This window comes from Branchiostoma lanceolatum, chromosome 19, assembly GCF_035083965.1.
Source record: "Branchiostoma lanceolatum isolate klBraLanc5 chromosome 19, klBraLanc5.hap2, whole genome shotgun sequence".
Classification (NCBI taxonomy): Eukaryota; Metazoa; Chordata; class Leptocardii; order Amphioxiformes; family Branchiostomatidae; genus Branchiostoma; species Branchiostoma lanceolatum.
Genome location: NC_089740.1, coordinates 11,680,884 through 11,699,124, shown reverse-complemented (window position 1 = coordinate 11,699,124; position 18,241 = coordinate 11,680,884). Strand labels below are relative to the sequence as shown.

The following is an 18,241-nucleotide window of genomic DNA, read 5'->3' as shown; positions in this document are numbered from 1 at the left end:
ATTGATTAACTATACCATTGCCAGCATTCAATAAATGATGCAATTACGGATAAACTATTGATGCTCCCGCACAGCAAACGTCACTATGTGCTGATTGGCCAGCGTAGCATTGATTGGCCAATCAATGGGCACATACTAAGTTACGCTTCTGTCAATCTGCAGCATTTATTTCATAGGCTGCCAGGGGTCGCTCTTATGTTTCCAGTGTAAAATCGTATTGGCAATCTTGCGTGTTGTGTCATACTTTTCTAACCCGCTTATTAGTTACGCCCTTTACACGCAGTGAATAACCGATTTATTCGTTGGATGGGCAGAAGTAGAGAAGTGTACTACATGTAAAGCTAACTTTTTTGAATAACTTCTGTTGCCTTTAATCTTTCTGAAGGTCCAAGGTAATGTTACCTGGCGTAGTGTAACTACAAAAATTGATTTGAATTCATTCATTCTTTGGACAAGGCATACCTTCGAACAAACGAAAAACTCTGAAGGCTCCAGTTCATTTCCGCTCATGTGTGTAATCTTCCCACAAACTGCGGGCCAACCAACGCTGATCAAATATAACCTTCTTTCCGGTGGCAAAATTATGTTCGATGGCAATATTACATTAATAAAATGATCACAGCAAGAAGATCTGCATATACGGTTTCTTTAATGACAAAACATCATACCACACCAAATTGGAGAATTTCACATTGCCCCGATAGATTCAACTTTACACACAGTAGTTTCAAGTGACCGTGCAGGTATGCTTTTTGGTGACGCCTCAGAGGCGAAGCTGATAGCCCTTTGTTACCATTCTTACCCTATACTAAGCATTTGCAACATCAATATTGTCGTAAATTTCGGTGGAATTGAGGCAGTGATTTCACTCTTCCTGAAATTTGGTCTTGATGAACTGCAGACGATAATCCATGAGCGGCTTGATGGCGGCCTTGGCGTCGACTCCCGCCTGGGGCAGGAAGATGGCGGTGTACTTGACCTTTGTCTTCTGGTCATTGATCTTCTCCAGCGCCACCTGGAGAATCACAAAAGAATCACAGTTACAACTTCAAAGTGTAAAATCGCTTACATCAATCCTGGAAGATATGTCAAAGAATTGCTAGTTACTGTGTTCCCATTTGTAATCTATAACATATGATAATAATAATAAATTCTTCCACGTGAGACAGACGTAAAAAAATTCTGGACACTCCTATCCTACTCGACCGAATTTCGTAATATCATGGAATCATAGAATCATAATATCATAGAATCATAGAATCATAATATCATAATATCATAATATCATAATATCATAGAATCATAGAATCATAATATCATAGAATCATGATATCATAATATCATAATATCATAATATCATAATATCATAATATCATAATATCATAATATCATAATATCATAATATCATAATATCATAATATCATAATATCATAATATCATAATATCATAATATCATAATATCATAATATCATAATATCATAATATCATAATATCATAATATCATAATATCATAATATCATAATATCATAATATCATAGAATCATAGAATCATAGAATCATAGAATCATAGAATCATAGAATCATAGAATCATAGAATCATAGAATCATAGAATCATAGAATCATTGTCGTAAATTTCGGTGGAATTGAGGCAGTGATTTCACTCTCACTATAATATCATAATATCATAATATCATAATATCATAATATCATTATATCATTATATCATTATATCATTATATCATAATATCATATCATTATATCATTATATCATTATATCATAATATCATAATATCATAATATCATAATATCATAATATCATAATATCATAATATCATAATATCATAATATCATAATATCATAATATCATAATATCATAATATCATAATATCATAATATCATAATATCATAATATCATAATATCATAATATCATAATATCATAATATCATAATATCATAATATCATAATATCATAATATCATAATATCATAATAGTTATGCTGGCGACACCCACAAAGCCTGCTGCAGTTCTGTAGGACAGCGCCAAATAAATCATTTTTAAACTTGACCTCTGTTCCCACAATCTCTTCCAAAATACTAAAAATCATTAAGATCCATCAAAGTTTCCGCCACTTTTTTTGCCTACATATAAACACAGAAAAATTAAAAGTTCTTAGGCGAAGATAACGAGTTCCTCGGCGAAGATAATGAAGCATTCAGACCCCACAAGAATCAGTAAAAATGGATTTGGATTGGTGATCAGTAAACAAAAGTTGAACTAAATTGTTCAATTTGTCAAGCAGTCACAGTCTTTAAGTGGTTCTTTATACAAACAGATGATGACCATATATGGTCACGATTTCAGTCGCACCTTTCCGCGGTAAAACAGCGTCTTCATGGCGTCACTCTTCCCGAGTTCATAGGTCAGGCTGGGCGGGTTGTCAGTCACAGTCACCAGGCGTTCGTCCAGAGCCCTCTCGCCGAAGAACACCTTCCTGTGCCACGGAGTGATGATAGATATAGATATAGTTTGATGTAGGTTTGATAAACATATTGAATCGCATTTATCTTGGTGAACCGAAGGACAAGCCACTCAACTCCAAGGACATTTTGGGATAGCTAAGGAATTGGGTCTTAATTGGCGTAACGCTCAGAGCGCACGTCCAAGGAAGTGTTTTAATCACCGTAACGCTGAAAGTCAGACAGTCCAGATCACGGTTGACAGATCTAGGTTGACCTACTGTAGGTTGAGTTGTTGACCTACTGAAATTGAAATGTAACTTTAAGACAGTCTTTGCCTGGGCGTTTCCAGGAGAGGCCACAGTCTTTTTCAAAGTTGTGGACGGTGCTTCACATGGACCTTCGTACATTAAAAGAAGAAGCAACCGTCGCGGACCAAATATCTGGAACAGCCTACCGCCAGACACACGTACGGCTCCGTATCTGACTTCCTTTAAGAGACTCTTGAAGTAACGGAAATGAAAAAACGAACGGACACGGACCATGAACCAGCTTTCGCCCTATTATATGTTGTATGTTGTAGCAGTTGTATATTGTTGTACCATAAATATGCAATGATATATGTTGATAGAGTTATTAGGACTCAAATCAATGTGTATCTATGTTATATTGTATCTGACCCTTACCTCTTCCCTCATGACCTCAATTAAAAGCGGCCTGCGTGCCGATTTGAGCTTATCATGAAGAAACAAAGGTTCAAACAAACAAACACCTGCGTAGGTCGTGCTTCTCCGGTAGGGGGCAGGCCTCGGCGCCCGTGGCTTGGCAGACCCACGAGCAGCCGCTCCAATCGTCCACGGCATCCCACATCTTCTTGAAGACGCACTCGACCTCGATCTCAAAGTCTAAGACGTTGCCATTGTTGTCCGCAAGAAGGCAGAGAATCTGGAAAGAAATAGAAGAAGTCGTATTTAAGAAACGACGTTGCCGGCTACTAATTCGTGAACTTAGTAGTTTCATCAGGTAAGTCACTGAATAAAAAAGACTCTTTTTACCTCTTGGTTGCAATTGTGTAAAAAGAGTCTTTTTTATTCAATATCCAATAATGTTCAAAGTGCGTAGTTCTTTCTATGGTAAGATGAACTTGTATTTAGAGAAATAGATTAATGCACTGCGCCAAAATCCACATGCCATTTGCATTGTATTCAATATGATATCAAATCAGAGAGCCCATGCCAAAATGTAAAACATTATCATTTTACTGACAAGGCAAATCCAAAGTGATACATGCTGTTTATTTACCGTATCAAAACGATATGTTTTTTTAATGCTTTTTTAAATCATAGATGCTACTTCGTACCTCGGTGATCCGGTTACGCAACATGTACTTGGTGAAGGCAAGTTGAGCCTTTCTTTTCTCGGCGTCTTCAATGGCAGAAGTCGCAATGACTGTCATGGTCACATTGGCTATTTCGGCTGTGTCCTCTTCCACCTTCAAATAAACAAACATGTACAAACATTACCACTTTCTTAAGTAATCCCCTTTTTCTCTACTACACATTCAAAACGCGAAAATTACGACGGTAAATGATAGGAAAATTTTGACACAGAAAGTGGGTATACCACTGGACTCACGGCACGTTGGCGACCTCGCTACGACTTGAATTGGATTTGTGGTTACCCTTGTCACTTTATAGTGGGAATACCATGCAAAATGTACAAGTATGACTAAAAAGACAGCAAAACACACCAATAGTAAAATGATTTGTTTTTATCGATAAAGTTCGTTGAGCGCTTTGTCAAACCACCCGGTCGAAGCGAGGTTGCCAAAGTCACCCCGACCAATCAAATCACGTGAATCGCATTGAAACTCAGATTCGTATCAGCCATTTCCCGACAAATTCCTTTCTAAGTTGCGTTAGCGACTACATCTAAGGACATTTTGGGATAGCTAAGGAATTGGGTCTTAATTGGCGTAACGCTCAGAGCGCACGTCCAAGGAAGTGTTTTAATCACCGTAACGCTGAAAGTCAGACAGTCCAGATCACGGTTGACAGATCTAGGTTGACCTACTGTAGGTTGAGTTGTTGACCTACTGAAATTGAAATGTAACTTTAAGACAGTCTTTGCCTGGGCGTTTCCAGGAGAGGCCACAGTCTTTTTCAAAGTTGTGGACGGTGCTTCACATGGACCTTCGTACATTAAAAGAAGAAGCAACCGTCGCGGACCAAATATCTGGAACAGCCTACCGCCAGACACACGTACGGCTCCGTATCTGACTTCCTTTAAGAGACTCTTGAAGTAACGGAAATGAAAAAACGAACGGACACGGACCATGAACCAGCTTTCGCCCTATTATATGTTGTATGTTGTAGCAGTTGTATATTGTTGTACCATAAATATGCAATGATATATGTTGATAGAGTTATTAGGACTCAAATCAATGTGTATCTATGTTATATTGTATCTGACCCTTACCTCTTCCCTCATGACCTCAATTAAAAGCGGCCTGCGTGCCGATTTGAGCTTATCAGGAAGAAACAAAGGTTCAAACAAACAAACACCTGCGTAGGTCGTGCTTCTCCGGTAGGGGGCAGGCCTCGGCGCCCGTGGCTTGGCAGACCCACGAGCAGCCGCTCCAATCGTCCACGGCATCCCACATCTTCTTGAAGACGCACTCGACCTCGATCTCAAAGTCTAAGACGTTGCCATTGTTGTCCGCAAGAAGGCAGAGAATCTGGAAAGAAATAGAAGAAGTCGTATTTAAGAAACGACGTTGCCGGCTACTAATTCGTGAACTTAGTAGTTTCATCAGGTAAGTCACTGAATAAAAAAGACTCTTTTTACCTCTTGGTTGCAATTGTGTAAAAAGAGTCTTTTTTATTCAATATCCAATAATGTTCAAAGTGCGTAGTTCTTTCTATGGTAAGATGAACTTGTATTTAGAGAAATAGATTAATGCACTGCGCCAAAATCCACATGCCATTTGCATTGTATTCAATATGATATCAAATCAGAGAGCCCATGCCAAAATGTAAAACATTATCATTTTACTGACAAGGCAAATCCAAAGTGATACATGCTGTTTATTTACCGTATCAAAACGATATGTTTTTTTAATGCTTTTTTAAATCATAGATGCTACTTCGTACCTCGGTGATCCGGTTACGCAACATGTACTTGGTGAAGGCAAGTTGAGCCTTTCTTTTCTCGGCGTCTTCAATGGCAGAAGTCGCAATGACTGTCATGGTCACATTGGCTATTTCGGCTGTGTCCTCTTCCACCTTCAAATAAACAAACATGTACAAACATTACCACTTTCTTAAGTAATCCCCTTTTTCTCTACTACACATTCAAAACGCGAAAATTACGACGGTAAATGATAGGAAAATTTTGACACAGAAAGTGGGTATACCACTGGACTCACGGCACGTTGGCGACCTCGCTACGACTTGAATTGGATTTGTGGTTACCCTTGTCACTTTATAGTGGGAATACCATGCAAAATGTACAAGTATGACTAAAAAGACAGCAAAACACACCAATAGTAAAATGATTTGTTTTTATCGATAAAGTTCGTTGAGCGCTTTGTCAAACCACCCGGTCGAAGCGAGGTTGCCAAAGTCACCCCGACCAATCAAATCACGTGAATCGCATTGAAACTCAGATTCGTATCAGCCATTTCCCGACAAATTCCTTTCTAAGTTGCGTTAGCGACTACATCTGACAAAATAAACTCGCCAGTGAGATGTTGGAAGGTGTCAGCTTTCCAGAGATGTTTTCAGATTGGTAATTTTGGCACTTTGGAAGTAATAGAAAGTGACCGCGATTTAACGTTTAAAGAAAAGTAGCAGAAACTGTTTTTTGTAAACGTTAAATCGCGGTCACTTTTTATTACTTCCAAAGTGCCAAAATTACCAATCTGAAAACATCTTCCAACATCTCACTGGCGAGTTTATTTTGTCAGATGTAGTCGCTAACGCAACTTGGAAAGGAATTTGTCGGGAAATGGCTGATACGAATCTGAGTTTCAAAGCGATTCGAATTCACGTGATTTGATTGGTCGGGGTGAACATGCCGCGGGTTCAGGGAGATACCCGCTTAAGGTCACTGGCGAGCAATTAAGGAGAGCGTCAGTCTTGTTGCTAAGGTTACACTAATGCAAAACGACGCCAAGAATTTCGAAGAATTTAACCTTAAACGTAGCCTTGTAGCTAGTGAACATTGGGTTGGAACCCAGCATCTCGATGGCCCAAGTCTTTGTGGCGTCATCTTTCTCCACGAGTTCTTCCTTTGTCTTCCCGCCCATGAAGTCAAACTCGATAACCGTTCCCACGCCGCCATCACCTGAGAGATATAGTCGGGTCAATGGATCGTTCGAGGGGAGTATTGTACGCCACCTTGCGGCCATTCTGATCATGCACTTCATAGATAGATAACTTTATTGTGCAACAATTCCACAAGGTTACAAAGTATGGCTGGCACATAACTACAGTTCTATATATAATAAACGCAGTGTGACAGCACATCCCCTGTGAGCATTTCTAACTATAAATTTACATCATACAATCACTGGAAAACCGTTAACATCCAAGGCGCAGATTTCTATAACATTGACAACCTACATGTTACCTGCCTTAGATTTAGATTACTGAAACTAGCTCCATAGAAAGACATAAACAGCGTTAAAGGTAATGATATACATACAATGCAAGAATCGCTAACAAGCCCCTGAGGCGTCGCCAAAAATAGCCTATTGATAATGGTAATATTTACCTTTGATTGTTTTGGTGTTTTCGTGCATTCCGACGTACGACTGCAACCGGAAGTAGTCATCAAATGCCGACCAGTACACTTCCGGTGACACATCAACAGTCTCGGTGCAGGTGAGGGTCACCACTTTGCCGAATTCCAAGTCATCTGTGTGGAAATAATGACATGGAATCACTTAGGGTTTCAAACTTTAATAATATAATTAGGTTAGCTAACGAAGTAATACAATTTGTCATCTATTTTGTTTTCTGCATAAGCTCCGTGATGCTTGTTTAGATATTCTGACGGAAAGTATAGCAAAAACGAACCATGCAAAAACAGTAGTTTAATCGAAGATCATCTTTGCGTCAAGGATACTGCAAGTGTAGTACAGTCCACAAATTGTGCTGACTGAGAGCGCCGCCCGGCGACAATTACAGGAACTGTCGTCTTTACTGCTGAGACTTCAAAACTGACAATCTGGCGTTGCAACGTCACCCGTTATGTTGAGAACTCATTGGTATGTAAAATAGAGTAAACATTGTTGCTTGAAGAGCTTTACTTTTCGATCGTCAGGAAAACGGATCAATTGTGTAAAGAGTACTACTAAAGACTATCATTAAGCAAACACGGAAGTAGACCGAACATACGTTAAAACCAGATGGATGTTCTTACAATGACTGAGAACAGGTGTTTGTACTTAAAGCGTCAGGCGATAAATTTTATTAAGTCCATGTCCACGTGGAAGTGTAACCCAGATTATATCATTTATCTTCTCTACGTGCAACGTTGGAGGAGACACACTATGAATCGTGACCTGAATGTTGACTACAGCTTTGTCTCAAGTGGTACAAACATGGCGACAGGAAGTCCTGTTTTCTACGAAAATGGGCCAAGGCCTGAAACATTTCATAGACCCGATATACGGGATTACCTTAGACCAGGCTTTGAAATAACAACTGCTAAACGTTACCTACCTTTAGGGATGACCACCGTCTTCAGGAAGTCTTGAAATGCTTGCGTCATGGCTTATGTCTTGAGAGAGCGACTCCAATTGAGTGAAATGCACTAGTCTTAAATTGGCCCTAGTTCTGAACACGGTCTGTACCTGTGACGCCACTAAACCGCTCCCAGACGTGAACTGCTGTCTGATTGGCCAGTTGAACAAGATCCATGATCTCATGGGGATTATTTCAAAACAGAGCGTTCTTCTTACACAAAAATATTTCTTTTACAGGTGGAGATGAGATTGGAAATGGGCCTGACGTTCGTTTCAAACATGTAACACCAATCTCCAAGCAGATATAGGGTTTTGACTCAATATTGTAGGTCGTGTTTCTTGCTCTACGTGCTGTGATATCGGTTGGAGGAACAGTGATCGTTCTATATAGACTTTCATTGACGTCATAGTAATTATCATTCAAATCCCCTGACGGCCATGTTGGCGGGTAATTGCATGTATGCACTGTAATCCAACATGCCGCGAATGAGGTCAAAAGAAAATCCTGTATAACACCCCCTCCCACCCGAACCTGTGCATGCTTGAAATGATGTCGAACCTTTGAGTCGAGCCCTAATGACGTTAAAAAAGTCAGATGTTGCGTGATCAGGGGAAGAAAGTGGGTTTTATGGAATTAGGGGTAAGCTGTTTTAGAGGCCATGAACAAGAAATGACCTATTAAAAACGCCAATAATCACAAAATAAAGGAATTCAATCAGTGTTTTCATATTTATTCAAAATGGTATAGTATATTGATAACGACACAAATGTGAGTGATAAGTTATTTTATCCTTGCAACAAATGAGTTTTACTCGGTGTTCTTTGACTACTTTTACAGAATATTTGGAATATGACGATGGAACATTAGCAAAATATACATGCTTCGCTCAATACCCTGTTTACAACTAACTGTACATTAGTATAAGGAACTTGTCCTCCTGATCCTTTTTCTGCTCTGAAATTAAAGACAGGAAATGACTATAACATATGCAAAATTGTCTGGCTATTTTACTACATTACCAAGGAATATGAACATTTTGAAATTACTTTATTCTGATATAGTATTCCAATTAATTCGCCATTCTTAATTCCTCTACTTCGATTTATGTGATAATTACGGTACAATATCATTTTTACATAAAGTACGGAATTCCTCACTTGCATCATTGTAATACATTGATGGTATATATACAGTAAAGATAACAAAGGCTAGGTAACAACGCTACTCGGGTAGTGTGGATTTAAAAGGCTTTAGATATTATTCATTCAGCCGTTTGATACCGTACACCTGTAGCATTGAACAGGCTGCAGCATTACCAATGAGTCGCTAGGTGTCACTGACGTTCCTGCCTTTCGATCACTTATGTCTTTATAACGCAAAGTTCAGTCCAGCCGCCCGCCTCATCTGCACTTTCGTGTGTTCACCAGTCAACCGCGCACATAATGATACGAAATTAAACAACAAGCCATCAGGATCGCTCAGATCAAGTCAATGTGAGGATCTTCTAATGTTCGTGAACAAGTCTTCGTTTTATCCTCCGATACAGGTACTAGTATTCACTGTGTGCATTCCTTGCGTGTTCTTAACGCCAAACATTGACTTATTTCCTTGATGGAGAACTTCGCAGTACGGTATTGTTTCTCTGTTACATGCCATGCTTATCCCATGAACTTTGACGGTCACATTATCTTACAATTTACATATTTAAAATGTCAGCCTGTGTCTCAAGATTGCGTCTCCACTCCGTGGTAATTCACAAGCCATCCGTTCCTCAAGTGAAGTTTCCTCATGTCTTTGTACACGGTTGAGTGATTGTATTTGTATCTAGACATCTTCCTTAGGATGGACCACCCGAAGCCCCTTAAGGAAGTCTCTCATGTCTAAGAAGGTTGATCTTTTTCTCAACTGCTTCCCTTTCGGAACCTCCTTCTTCCCTCCCGAATCCTTCTTTTCAGCCTTCTCCTTGTCACCTCCTCCAAGTCCGAAGAAATTAGACGTCGACCGTCTTCTCAACATCTTCTTCTTGGGCTTGTCTCCCTCTTCTCGTTCTTTCACGCGGATTATTCTCACGAGATCGTGGAAGGCCTCTCGGACGGACTCGGTGTCGACGGCAGCCGAGAGTTCCACGAACTTCCACCCATGCTGCTTTGCGAACGCCTCGGCGTCAGACGTCGTAACTTGTCGGAGATGTGACAGGTCGACCTTGTTTCCGATAAGCAGGACGGGAAGTTTGGATTTTATCTCGGTCAGGTGAGCCTTGAACTGTGACGCGACGTCAAACGAACCCTGCTCCGTGACGTCATAGACGTAGACTATTCCGTGTGCGTCGTCAAGGTATCCCTTTCCGGTTGTAGATATCCCATCCTAATTTTGTCAAAGAAAATGAGATTCCATTGTGTTATTTTTGAGACATGTTTTACAAATAACATCTTACAAAGATGATAAGCATTTGGCTCGCCCCTGAGGCTTTGCCAAAAAGTGACGTGTAACGTTTTGTATTTTTTCATATCTACAGTTGTTGACTTTAAATTTGACCCACTCAGTTCAAAGACCAATTGAAATTTTTCAAAAATTTTCGCCATGTACTGAAAATCCATAGAATAGATAAATTAAACAATTTTCTGACGATATAATATTGAATTATAAAAAAAAAAAACTCACCTGTCCTGCTGTGTCAAATATCTGGATCTTCATGCTCTGATCGTCTATCGTTTCTTCCTTCTCATAGCAATCCTCTGAAATATCAATGGAAAATTCGGTTACAAACTAATCTTTAAAATTACACGATCATCAGTTAACACAAGTAGGGCAGCGTCAAACCATAGGGGAAAGCGCCCCTGTCGGCAGAATGTACATAATGTACTTCACTACATAGAACTGGCTACATTTGAAAAATGAAGTTCACAATAGACATCACCTTTATTACGCTTAAACTTTGGCGGCTTACTGCACTGGCTTTGAAGGGACTTTGATACTGCACTTGAACATGCGCATAATGTATATGAAAATGTAAACTAAACGGCAAAATACGCTGTTTTCCATGAGGAAGTGTGCATGCCAAGAACCATTGTATAACATTCTTATTTGAAAGGGAAACATTTCTTAACGCTAGTTTTGAACTAAATAACGTAATAAACAATGAACTGTGTCTTAGGAATGTTTTCTACCATTTAAATCTGGCCGTTGCCAGCGTTCTTCTAACTGCCATTTAAAGTCACCGAACTGAATCTCGACTATTTCAGGCACTGGCCTATTTGTTATTGCAGTAGGTGACAATTATTGTTCGGCCTGGGTGAAAAATAACATGCCCTGACCCCTGTGTGTTTATTTTGGAAGGGTCGCGGCTTTGATTGTGAGGAAAGAATATACAGTGGCTAAAGGTAGAAAATATCTAACATTCCGTCGGCGTCTATGGAGCAATTGTGAAGGGAAGTTGACAAAACGGACACACATTAACGTAGCTATTTCGCGGACCAGTTGTAACATATCCTTCTGAATACATGTAAAACGACAGTTGAACCGTTTCTTGTCGCTAAAACAAAGTCGTTGCAAACCCTAAGAAATGTTTTGCTAACCCTTTTTAGTTTATACTTGTCACCACGCTACATGCCTTTATGTTCTCAGTGCGTTTTTAGATTCACAGTCATTTGATTATAAATTAACCAAACAATCTCTTTAGATTTGTTTCTTAAGATATGCTTTAACCAACTTAAAGACGACATGTAACTGCGACCAGAGTATCCAGCAAGTGTGTCGCATAGTCCTTTAAGTTCTTTTTAAAGTTTATACAAATGTTCTAATTTTGTCCCCTGGAATTTCAAATAAAACATGCCCTGACAGGACTTGACACCAATAGACAGGCCAGATCTAATTGGTAAAGCTAAAGTAAATAAACACTAGTACACATAACACACCTGGACAAATATAAATCAACAAATAGAGAAATACAAAACCCAGACCGCACAAGCAGGTGTTCGGCTAAAAGACTGAACTCAGGTTATTATCAAGTTATTATTTAGCTTTAAAGTTACTTTTCCAATCATCAAAAAGTTCAGGTAAATAAACCACAGTTTAGATGAATTCAAAATGTAGGACCTACTGTAAACTCATCTATTTTCGAGGAGGGAAAGTTTTTGGGTGTCTGAAATTTCGCGATCGAAACATTAATATTTTGTAGTACAGACGAAATACAAAAGACATATTCGCGGTGTCAATAACACACCAACAGCTTTATAGTTAGGACTCTTCCAGGTTCAACCAACTAACATGGCGGTGGTGACGTCAAGAGCAGACACTATATAAACCTGTTCATGGTTCCAACTGCGCATGCTTAGCGGGATGCATTGTGGGTAATATGTCTAAGCTGAAGGCCCCTGAGACAAAAAAACGTCTGGAATTCTGGACATGTATGAAGCATAGAACTATTTACAAGTTATGGACCTTCACCTTTGACATATTACCCACAATGCATCTCGCTACGCATGAGCAGTTGGAACAGGATTATTCAATAGAAGTGTACCTACCTAACGTTGGGTCGTACTCGTGGAGGAATCTTCCACACAAGTATCGTACTGTGATCGCTGTTGGAAAAAACAAACAACGTTAAACCACACCGAGTTTACCAACTTCTCAAGTAAACAGTGACTACATTCTTTAAAACATCCACAGGGGAAAAACACTGAGGAATTTCTGAACTTCGTGGTGTTTTAATTCTAGAGTTGGGCTCTTTTGGAGTATCACTGGCACTAATTGTAAAGAAGAAACTAACTGAGCATCTGATAGAATGTTTTCTATACATGGTCAATTATGATAAGACAAGAATAAAACAGTATAAGAATGTAATCGTTATAGCAGTTCTAAGCAACAGGCACATGATACTACACGTGTTGATATACATGTATATTGATATGCTTTGCTGTATTATTGTCCATATCGTTTGGAGGATATTTCGACGTATGGAGAATGAATATCTAGATGTTGCTATGAATGATTGCTCTCTTAGAGTCCATGAAAATATTTTCCATTTCTTTTGAGTTTGGTCAGCTATTGGTATGTGGTAAAGGAGGGGTATTTTCATTCGAATACTTGTGGTTTAAGCATGCATGTGTTTTGAGTACGTGCCAATGGCCGCCTGCTGTCTGTGTTTTTGAGTCTGCCTGGCCACAAGAATGTTTTAAAAGCCGCGAGGAACGTTAACAGGGGAAGCATCAAGGGAAAGACTTAACAGTTGTGTACAGCTTGCGGTTTTCCTTTCTATTAAAGCCTGGAGCACTTCCGTGGTAGAGTTACCAAGAGACGCTGAGGAAAATATATCTTGATTGCAGTTTGTCTGGACAAAAAGGCGAACACACTATTACATACAAAACTTTAAGAATATTCTTTGTTTTTCATCCACATTCCCGCTGTAGTTGCAGTTAGCGAGGTTTTTAGATGTTCTGCTATTAGGTTTTCCTTCTTTGTTTGGCTATTTTTCAGCACATCACAATATCAAATTTTGACATCCCCTATCTATTTCTATAGATATACTTGTATAGTTGTTGAGAATTGAAGGATTGCTACGTTGATGGAGTATAAAGGGGGTCCTTCCTGTTGTTATGTGTATACACGTACATATTTGTACGTCTATACCATATGTCTTTCTATTATCTTTCTTTTCAGCACCTATGTTTATTGATAAAGGCTTTTCTCGTGATAATTACACACACACAAATAAATGGAATGTAAAGATATTGTGTAGTCAGCAGCGCTAAACGTCTTGTATTTGCTTTCATAATAAATCAGTACTGCGTAATTTTCTTTTCTTACCCGCCACGAATCGCCATCTTCAAAGGCTTTGTTTCCCTCAGCAACATTTGATTGACAGGCCAAACGGACGACGACAATGGCGACGTTGAACCTGATATGTTTTGGTGCGGACGTGAATCACTACATTCATACTGAGCAAACCCTTCACTGTAGTGTTTATAACGTTCCTTGGCGACGATATGTGAAAAATTCTAAACAGTTTCCCCTCTAGTTCTCGGTTGAAATATAATGAAATGCCTTTTGAACACGGTCGGAAACTGTATGAATACATGTGTACATGTATGTGTGTTGTTTAGAAATCCGTTTGTTGTGGTCTTTTGTTCATTGTGACCAATACAAGTAGACAGACGATTGAACGTTGCACACCATCATTCCAACGGAACCTTCGATTCAAGCACAAAATACAGTCCAAAATATTCACAGTAAAACAAAAATATGCTCTTAGATTTCAGAAATAAACTATTCAAAAAGCAAATTTGTCTAAGACGTGTTTTGCGTAAACACTATGAAACTAGGTACTCTCTGGATCCCAGAAAAACGGCGCAGTACAACATTGCTCTCATTGTGAGCGTACGCGCTGAAAGTATTCACCCATGGCTCAAATCACTCAGTAGCCTGCTTCTCTAACGTTTAAGTGTCCAGTAGTAATTGTAAAGGGGGCACTTCTAGACACACGCACAAAGGAATGTCTATGTCTGATCAGAAAGAAAAGCCCGTGTTTTAAAATGACTGTCTGAAAGACGGCACGCTTTTACACTCGTAGTGCATTTGTAATACGATTTAGACATAATTATATTCTAGACTTTGTTAATTTTGGACAAGTCTAAATGTATGTTGTAACGATTCTACAGAATAAATGATTAAAACTGGTCTGAAATACTGAATTAGTTCCTTTAGGTTTAATTGTTCTTCAATATGCGTCTTTCTTTTAGTTATCTTTACAGACTAACCATACAAGTGTTAATTGCACAGATAGAACCCTAATTCTATGAAATACAAGATTCCAGAAAGTGTCCTACCTGATTTTCCGACGCCAGCATCCCCTAGAAGTACTAGTCTATAGGTTGTAAGTTCCGTTTTCTTGCCCTCGCTCTTCATGGCTACAGCCCTGTAGTACCGCCCAGTCTAGTCTGAAAGCAAAGAGCGAGTGCTAACAGCGTTTATACTATGGAACTGGGCGACAATGTTTACATAGAGGGCAAGGACGAGAAGTGGCGAGTGTAGGGTTGCAGTGGACTAAATGGAACCCGCCGTCAGCTCGCAGGCATGTGCCTTGTTTCACGGCCAAACAAAACTTGAGCGAGCGTGAGGGCCTTTGTTGGGAGGCCCGAGTCACCTGCCCAGCATTATTGTACGACACAATGCGAGGAATTTCCGGCGGGGCGAATGGGGGTACGAAAGCAGAGTCGGTTGGCTCTAACAGGGTTAGATAAACCCTGACCCCTCTAACGGGGGACTGAAAGGTCCGACTGAGAAACAATATCCCGCCTGTTCTCTGCCCTCCAAACACTCAGGGAGAGGGGGCGGAGACAGGTGCCGCTATGGCGGTGAAGTATACCCACTTTTGTTATCTATGAGCGCTAGCTTTCGTTGTTGTCGTAATGTTATAACTGTGTTTGGGCGGAGCCACAAACACTTGAGGGATTAAGCTTTTAAGACGTCAATTAATGGCATTCATCCTTCACCCTTTCTTAAGACATTCTTGACCTCAAGTACACCTTCCTTAGTAGCAAATGGCCGAGGGACGAACGATATCACTGCTTGGCATGGCTATCATATTCGTAGTTGTTTTTTGCGAAGCTATAATGTATACAGACACTATTTCCTGTTACAAGACAACTAAATTGTATACGACACATTCACAACTATCCCAAGAATGTCGTAAAACTATCGCACGACAAATGTGACTAGACCCTTACAACAAAACACGAGCATTTCTTCATCACAGACGACGAATAAAACGGCGACAGAAGTAAACAAACAAAAAGATTGTTCTATCCATTGCAGCGGCAGGTGCGGGCGCTGTCATCACCTGGTCGTTAGATTTAAGTGGTTGGTCCGCCAGACAGTTTTTCTTAGAGGTCACGATCACTTGACATCCATGCGTCTCAGAAAGCTAAGACAGTATCGTCGATTCAAGAAGTCGCTATTTAAGTAACTTGCTACCGGTTGAACGATTGTGGTTTGGTTTTAGTACACCAACGTATATAGCGTCATAGATTCTGAAAGCTCATTTAAACTTTTGGAAAAGTGCAGAATTACAGAGCTTATAATCTCAACGTGAGTAACTCAAAACATTTTTCCCTAAAGTTCATGCTGACAGTTTGAATTTTGCTTTCGTCAAGCCGTAGATCACAGATTTCAATCTTGTGACTACTTCAATTCTTTATAGTCAGGGATTTTGTGGATTTCTAAAGGTATTATTTGAAGTAACCACAGGCGGGAACCACGCCAAACTTGCTACTGACAGCACAGTTTCCTTTTGCAATATTTGTTCAAGAAGATACAGAACTGTGGTGGTACGTATATTGGTACGTATATTTTGCAACCAGCAGATTCTTTCCGTAGAACGACTTTTGAGGGATTGACATCGACTATAACACTGTAACAAAAAGCGATGACGTAATGCAGGTGCGTGAACTGTGGTTCACTGTTCCCAAGCAGAGAATGTAACGGATTCCAGTTTCAAAACAAGCTCAGATTGATTTACCTGAAGGAGCCAAGACGAACATTTCTAGCAAATACGTAGTCAGAAAATACGTTTAACATTGTAAAATATGACGAAAAGTGATGAAATCATGTTGTCTGGGAAAAGTATTCCCACAAAGGGCTACCTGTCGATTATATCGTCTGCGCAAGCTGTCAATCATCCTTTGACCTTGTCCAATGACCCTGTTAAAATGGCCACAAGACTTGGACGCGTTTCTGTCACCACTAGTTGTGTTTTTTGACGTCCATGCGAGCTTGAGTTGTCATCAAGTCGGTTTCGGGCGACCGGCTGTGCCCAGGTTGACATATGTGTTTTTAAATGTTCCGCCAATAGCACACAAAAATGTAGGGGTCCATTTCCCAGCACAAAAACTACACACAGAGGTAGAACACTAATTAGCTAACGAAATGGTGCTATGTGTGTGTTACTTTCCACCTGTCTCCATGTCTGGTGACCTTGTTTTGAGTTAGGTATTTTCACTGGAAAAGGCTTTGATGAATTTTAAGCAAACTTACTCACTAGATTCATAGAATGAAATATTTATATATATGTACTACATTATACGTGTGCGAATACCTAACTTACTAGCAACGATCGCGTATGACTACCATAAAATGCAAGTGAGATACCAATTCCTACGTGATTTTTTATGCGTCAATGTAACGTTGAGTAAATATAAATGAAAAATGTGACAGTTGTGTTCGCGTTTTTTTAGTATGATACACTAGCAAATTATTGTATCTATCTGTAAGCTGTCGGAAAGAGAACTTACCGTACCTTGTGTTGTGTTGCCGCAGTTGAGTTGATACTGGGTTTTAAAAAAAGCAGGTTCTTCTCTATATGACTCCCTGGCGCTATGAGCTTGCACTTGGGTGGCAAGTTGAAGGATATTTCTTTACATAGATAACAATAGTCTGTCACGGAAATACAGGCTTGTGGGTTGTTTTAAGAGTTGACACTTGCCCTAGGGGACGGTAGACCAAGGTGTGTCCGGCTAACACCGCACAAAGGACGAGTCTTCGGCGGGAGACCTTACTGTGAGGTCCGGGCACCCTGACACATCCGCTCCGGTGATGTCAGATTATATCTATACGAAATCTTTATGTCTTCTTTTGTCACTTGTCATCTTAGAAATTACCTGGTATTTTTCTAAGCGCTTACAGTAAAAAGGGCTATTCCAGTATCAGTTTCCATAGGTTGATCACACTATATCAAGATTATTAACTAATTCGTATGCAGGTAAATGAAAGAAATGATGACAGCCCAACCACCCCATGCCTTTTAAAATAGAATATCCTAAGACTCGCACAGTAGACGGGTTAACCTTTAACCTAAACAGTCAGCAGGTGCCATTATTTATACAGATGACAGGTGGCCATTGTACCAGGCTTCTGTGCCTGCTGTTTTTGTAACCGATACTTCACACGTTGATGAAAAAAGAGCATATCAGTGTCTCGTAGGACGACGGTCACTTTTGTCTCCGCCATTTTGAACGACCATCCAAAATACAGATGT

At 39.8% G+C, this 18,241-nt stretch overlaps 3 protein-coding genes across 4 annotated transcripts; all 3 read right to left on the bottom strand.

Annotated features, from left to right (window-relative positions):
• Window positions 1-630: 630 nt before the first annotated feature.
• LOC136425442 (uncharacterized) lies at window positions 631-3,956 on the bottom strand. The gene is made up of 4 exons (XM_066414298.1): window positions 3,819-3,956; window positions 3,231-3,403; window positions 2,370-2,493; window positions 631-1,015 (listed from the first exon to the last, which is right to left on the bottom strand). Exons 1-4 carry the CDS (start codon window positions 3,912-3,914, stop codon window positions 866-868), a joined length of 543 nt encoding a protein of 180 aa, XP_066270395.1. The 5' UTR covers window positions 3,915-3,956; the 3' UTR covers window positions 631-865.
• A 1,050-nt stretch (window positions 3,957-5,006) lies between these two features.
• LOC136425138 (uncharacterized) lies at window positions 5,007-8,350 on the bottom strand. Its single transcript, XM_066413936.1, has 5 exons — window positions 8,188-8,350; window positions 7,235-7,378; window positions 6,654-6,805; window positions 5,611-5,742; window positions 5,007-5,195 (listed from the first exon to the last, which is right to left on the bottom strand). Exons 1-5 carry the CDS (start codon window positions 8,234-8,236, stop codon window positions 5,007-5,009), a joined length of 666 nt encoding a protein of 221 aa, XP_066270033.1. The 5' UTR covers window positions 8,237-8,350.
• A 570-nt stretch (window positions 8,351-8,920) lies between these two features.
• Window positions 8,921-17,759, bottom strand: LOC136425674 (ras-like protein rasG). Of its 2 annotated transcripts, none has more exons than XM_066414605.1 (5): window positions 17,499-17,759; window positions 15,036-15,146; window positions 12,735-12,791; window positions 10,873-10,946; window positions 8,921-10,575 (listed from the first exon to the last, which is right to left on the bottom strand). In XM_066414605.1, exons 2-5 carry the CDS (start codon window positions 15,112-15,114, stop codon window positions 10,036-10,038), a joined length of 750 nt encoding a protein of 249 aa, XP_066270702.1. In that variant the 5' UTR covers window positions 15,115-15,146; window positions 17,499-17,759; the 3' UTR covers window positions 8,921-10,035. The 2 variants fall into 2 exon arrangements, with proteins under 2 accessions (XP_066270702.1, XP_066270703.1); XM_066414606.1 differs by having other exon boundaries at window positions 17,504-17,531.
• Between the last annotated feature and the right edge of the window lie 482 nt (window positions 17,760-18,241).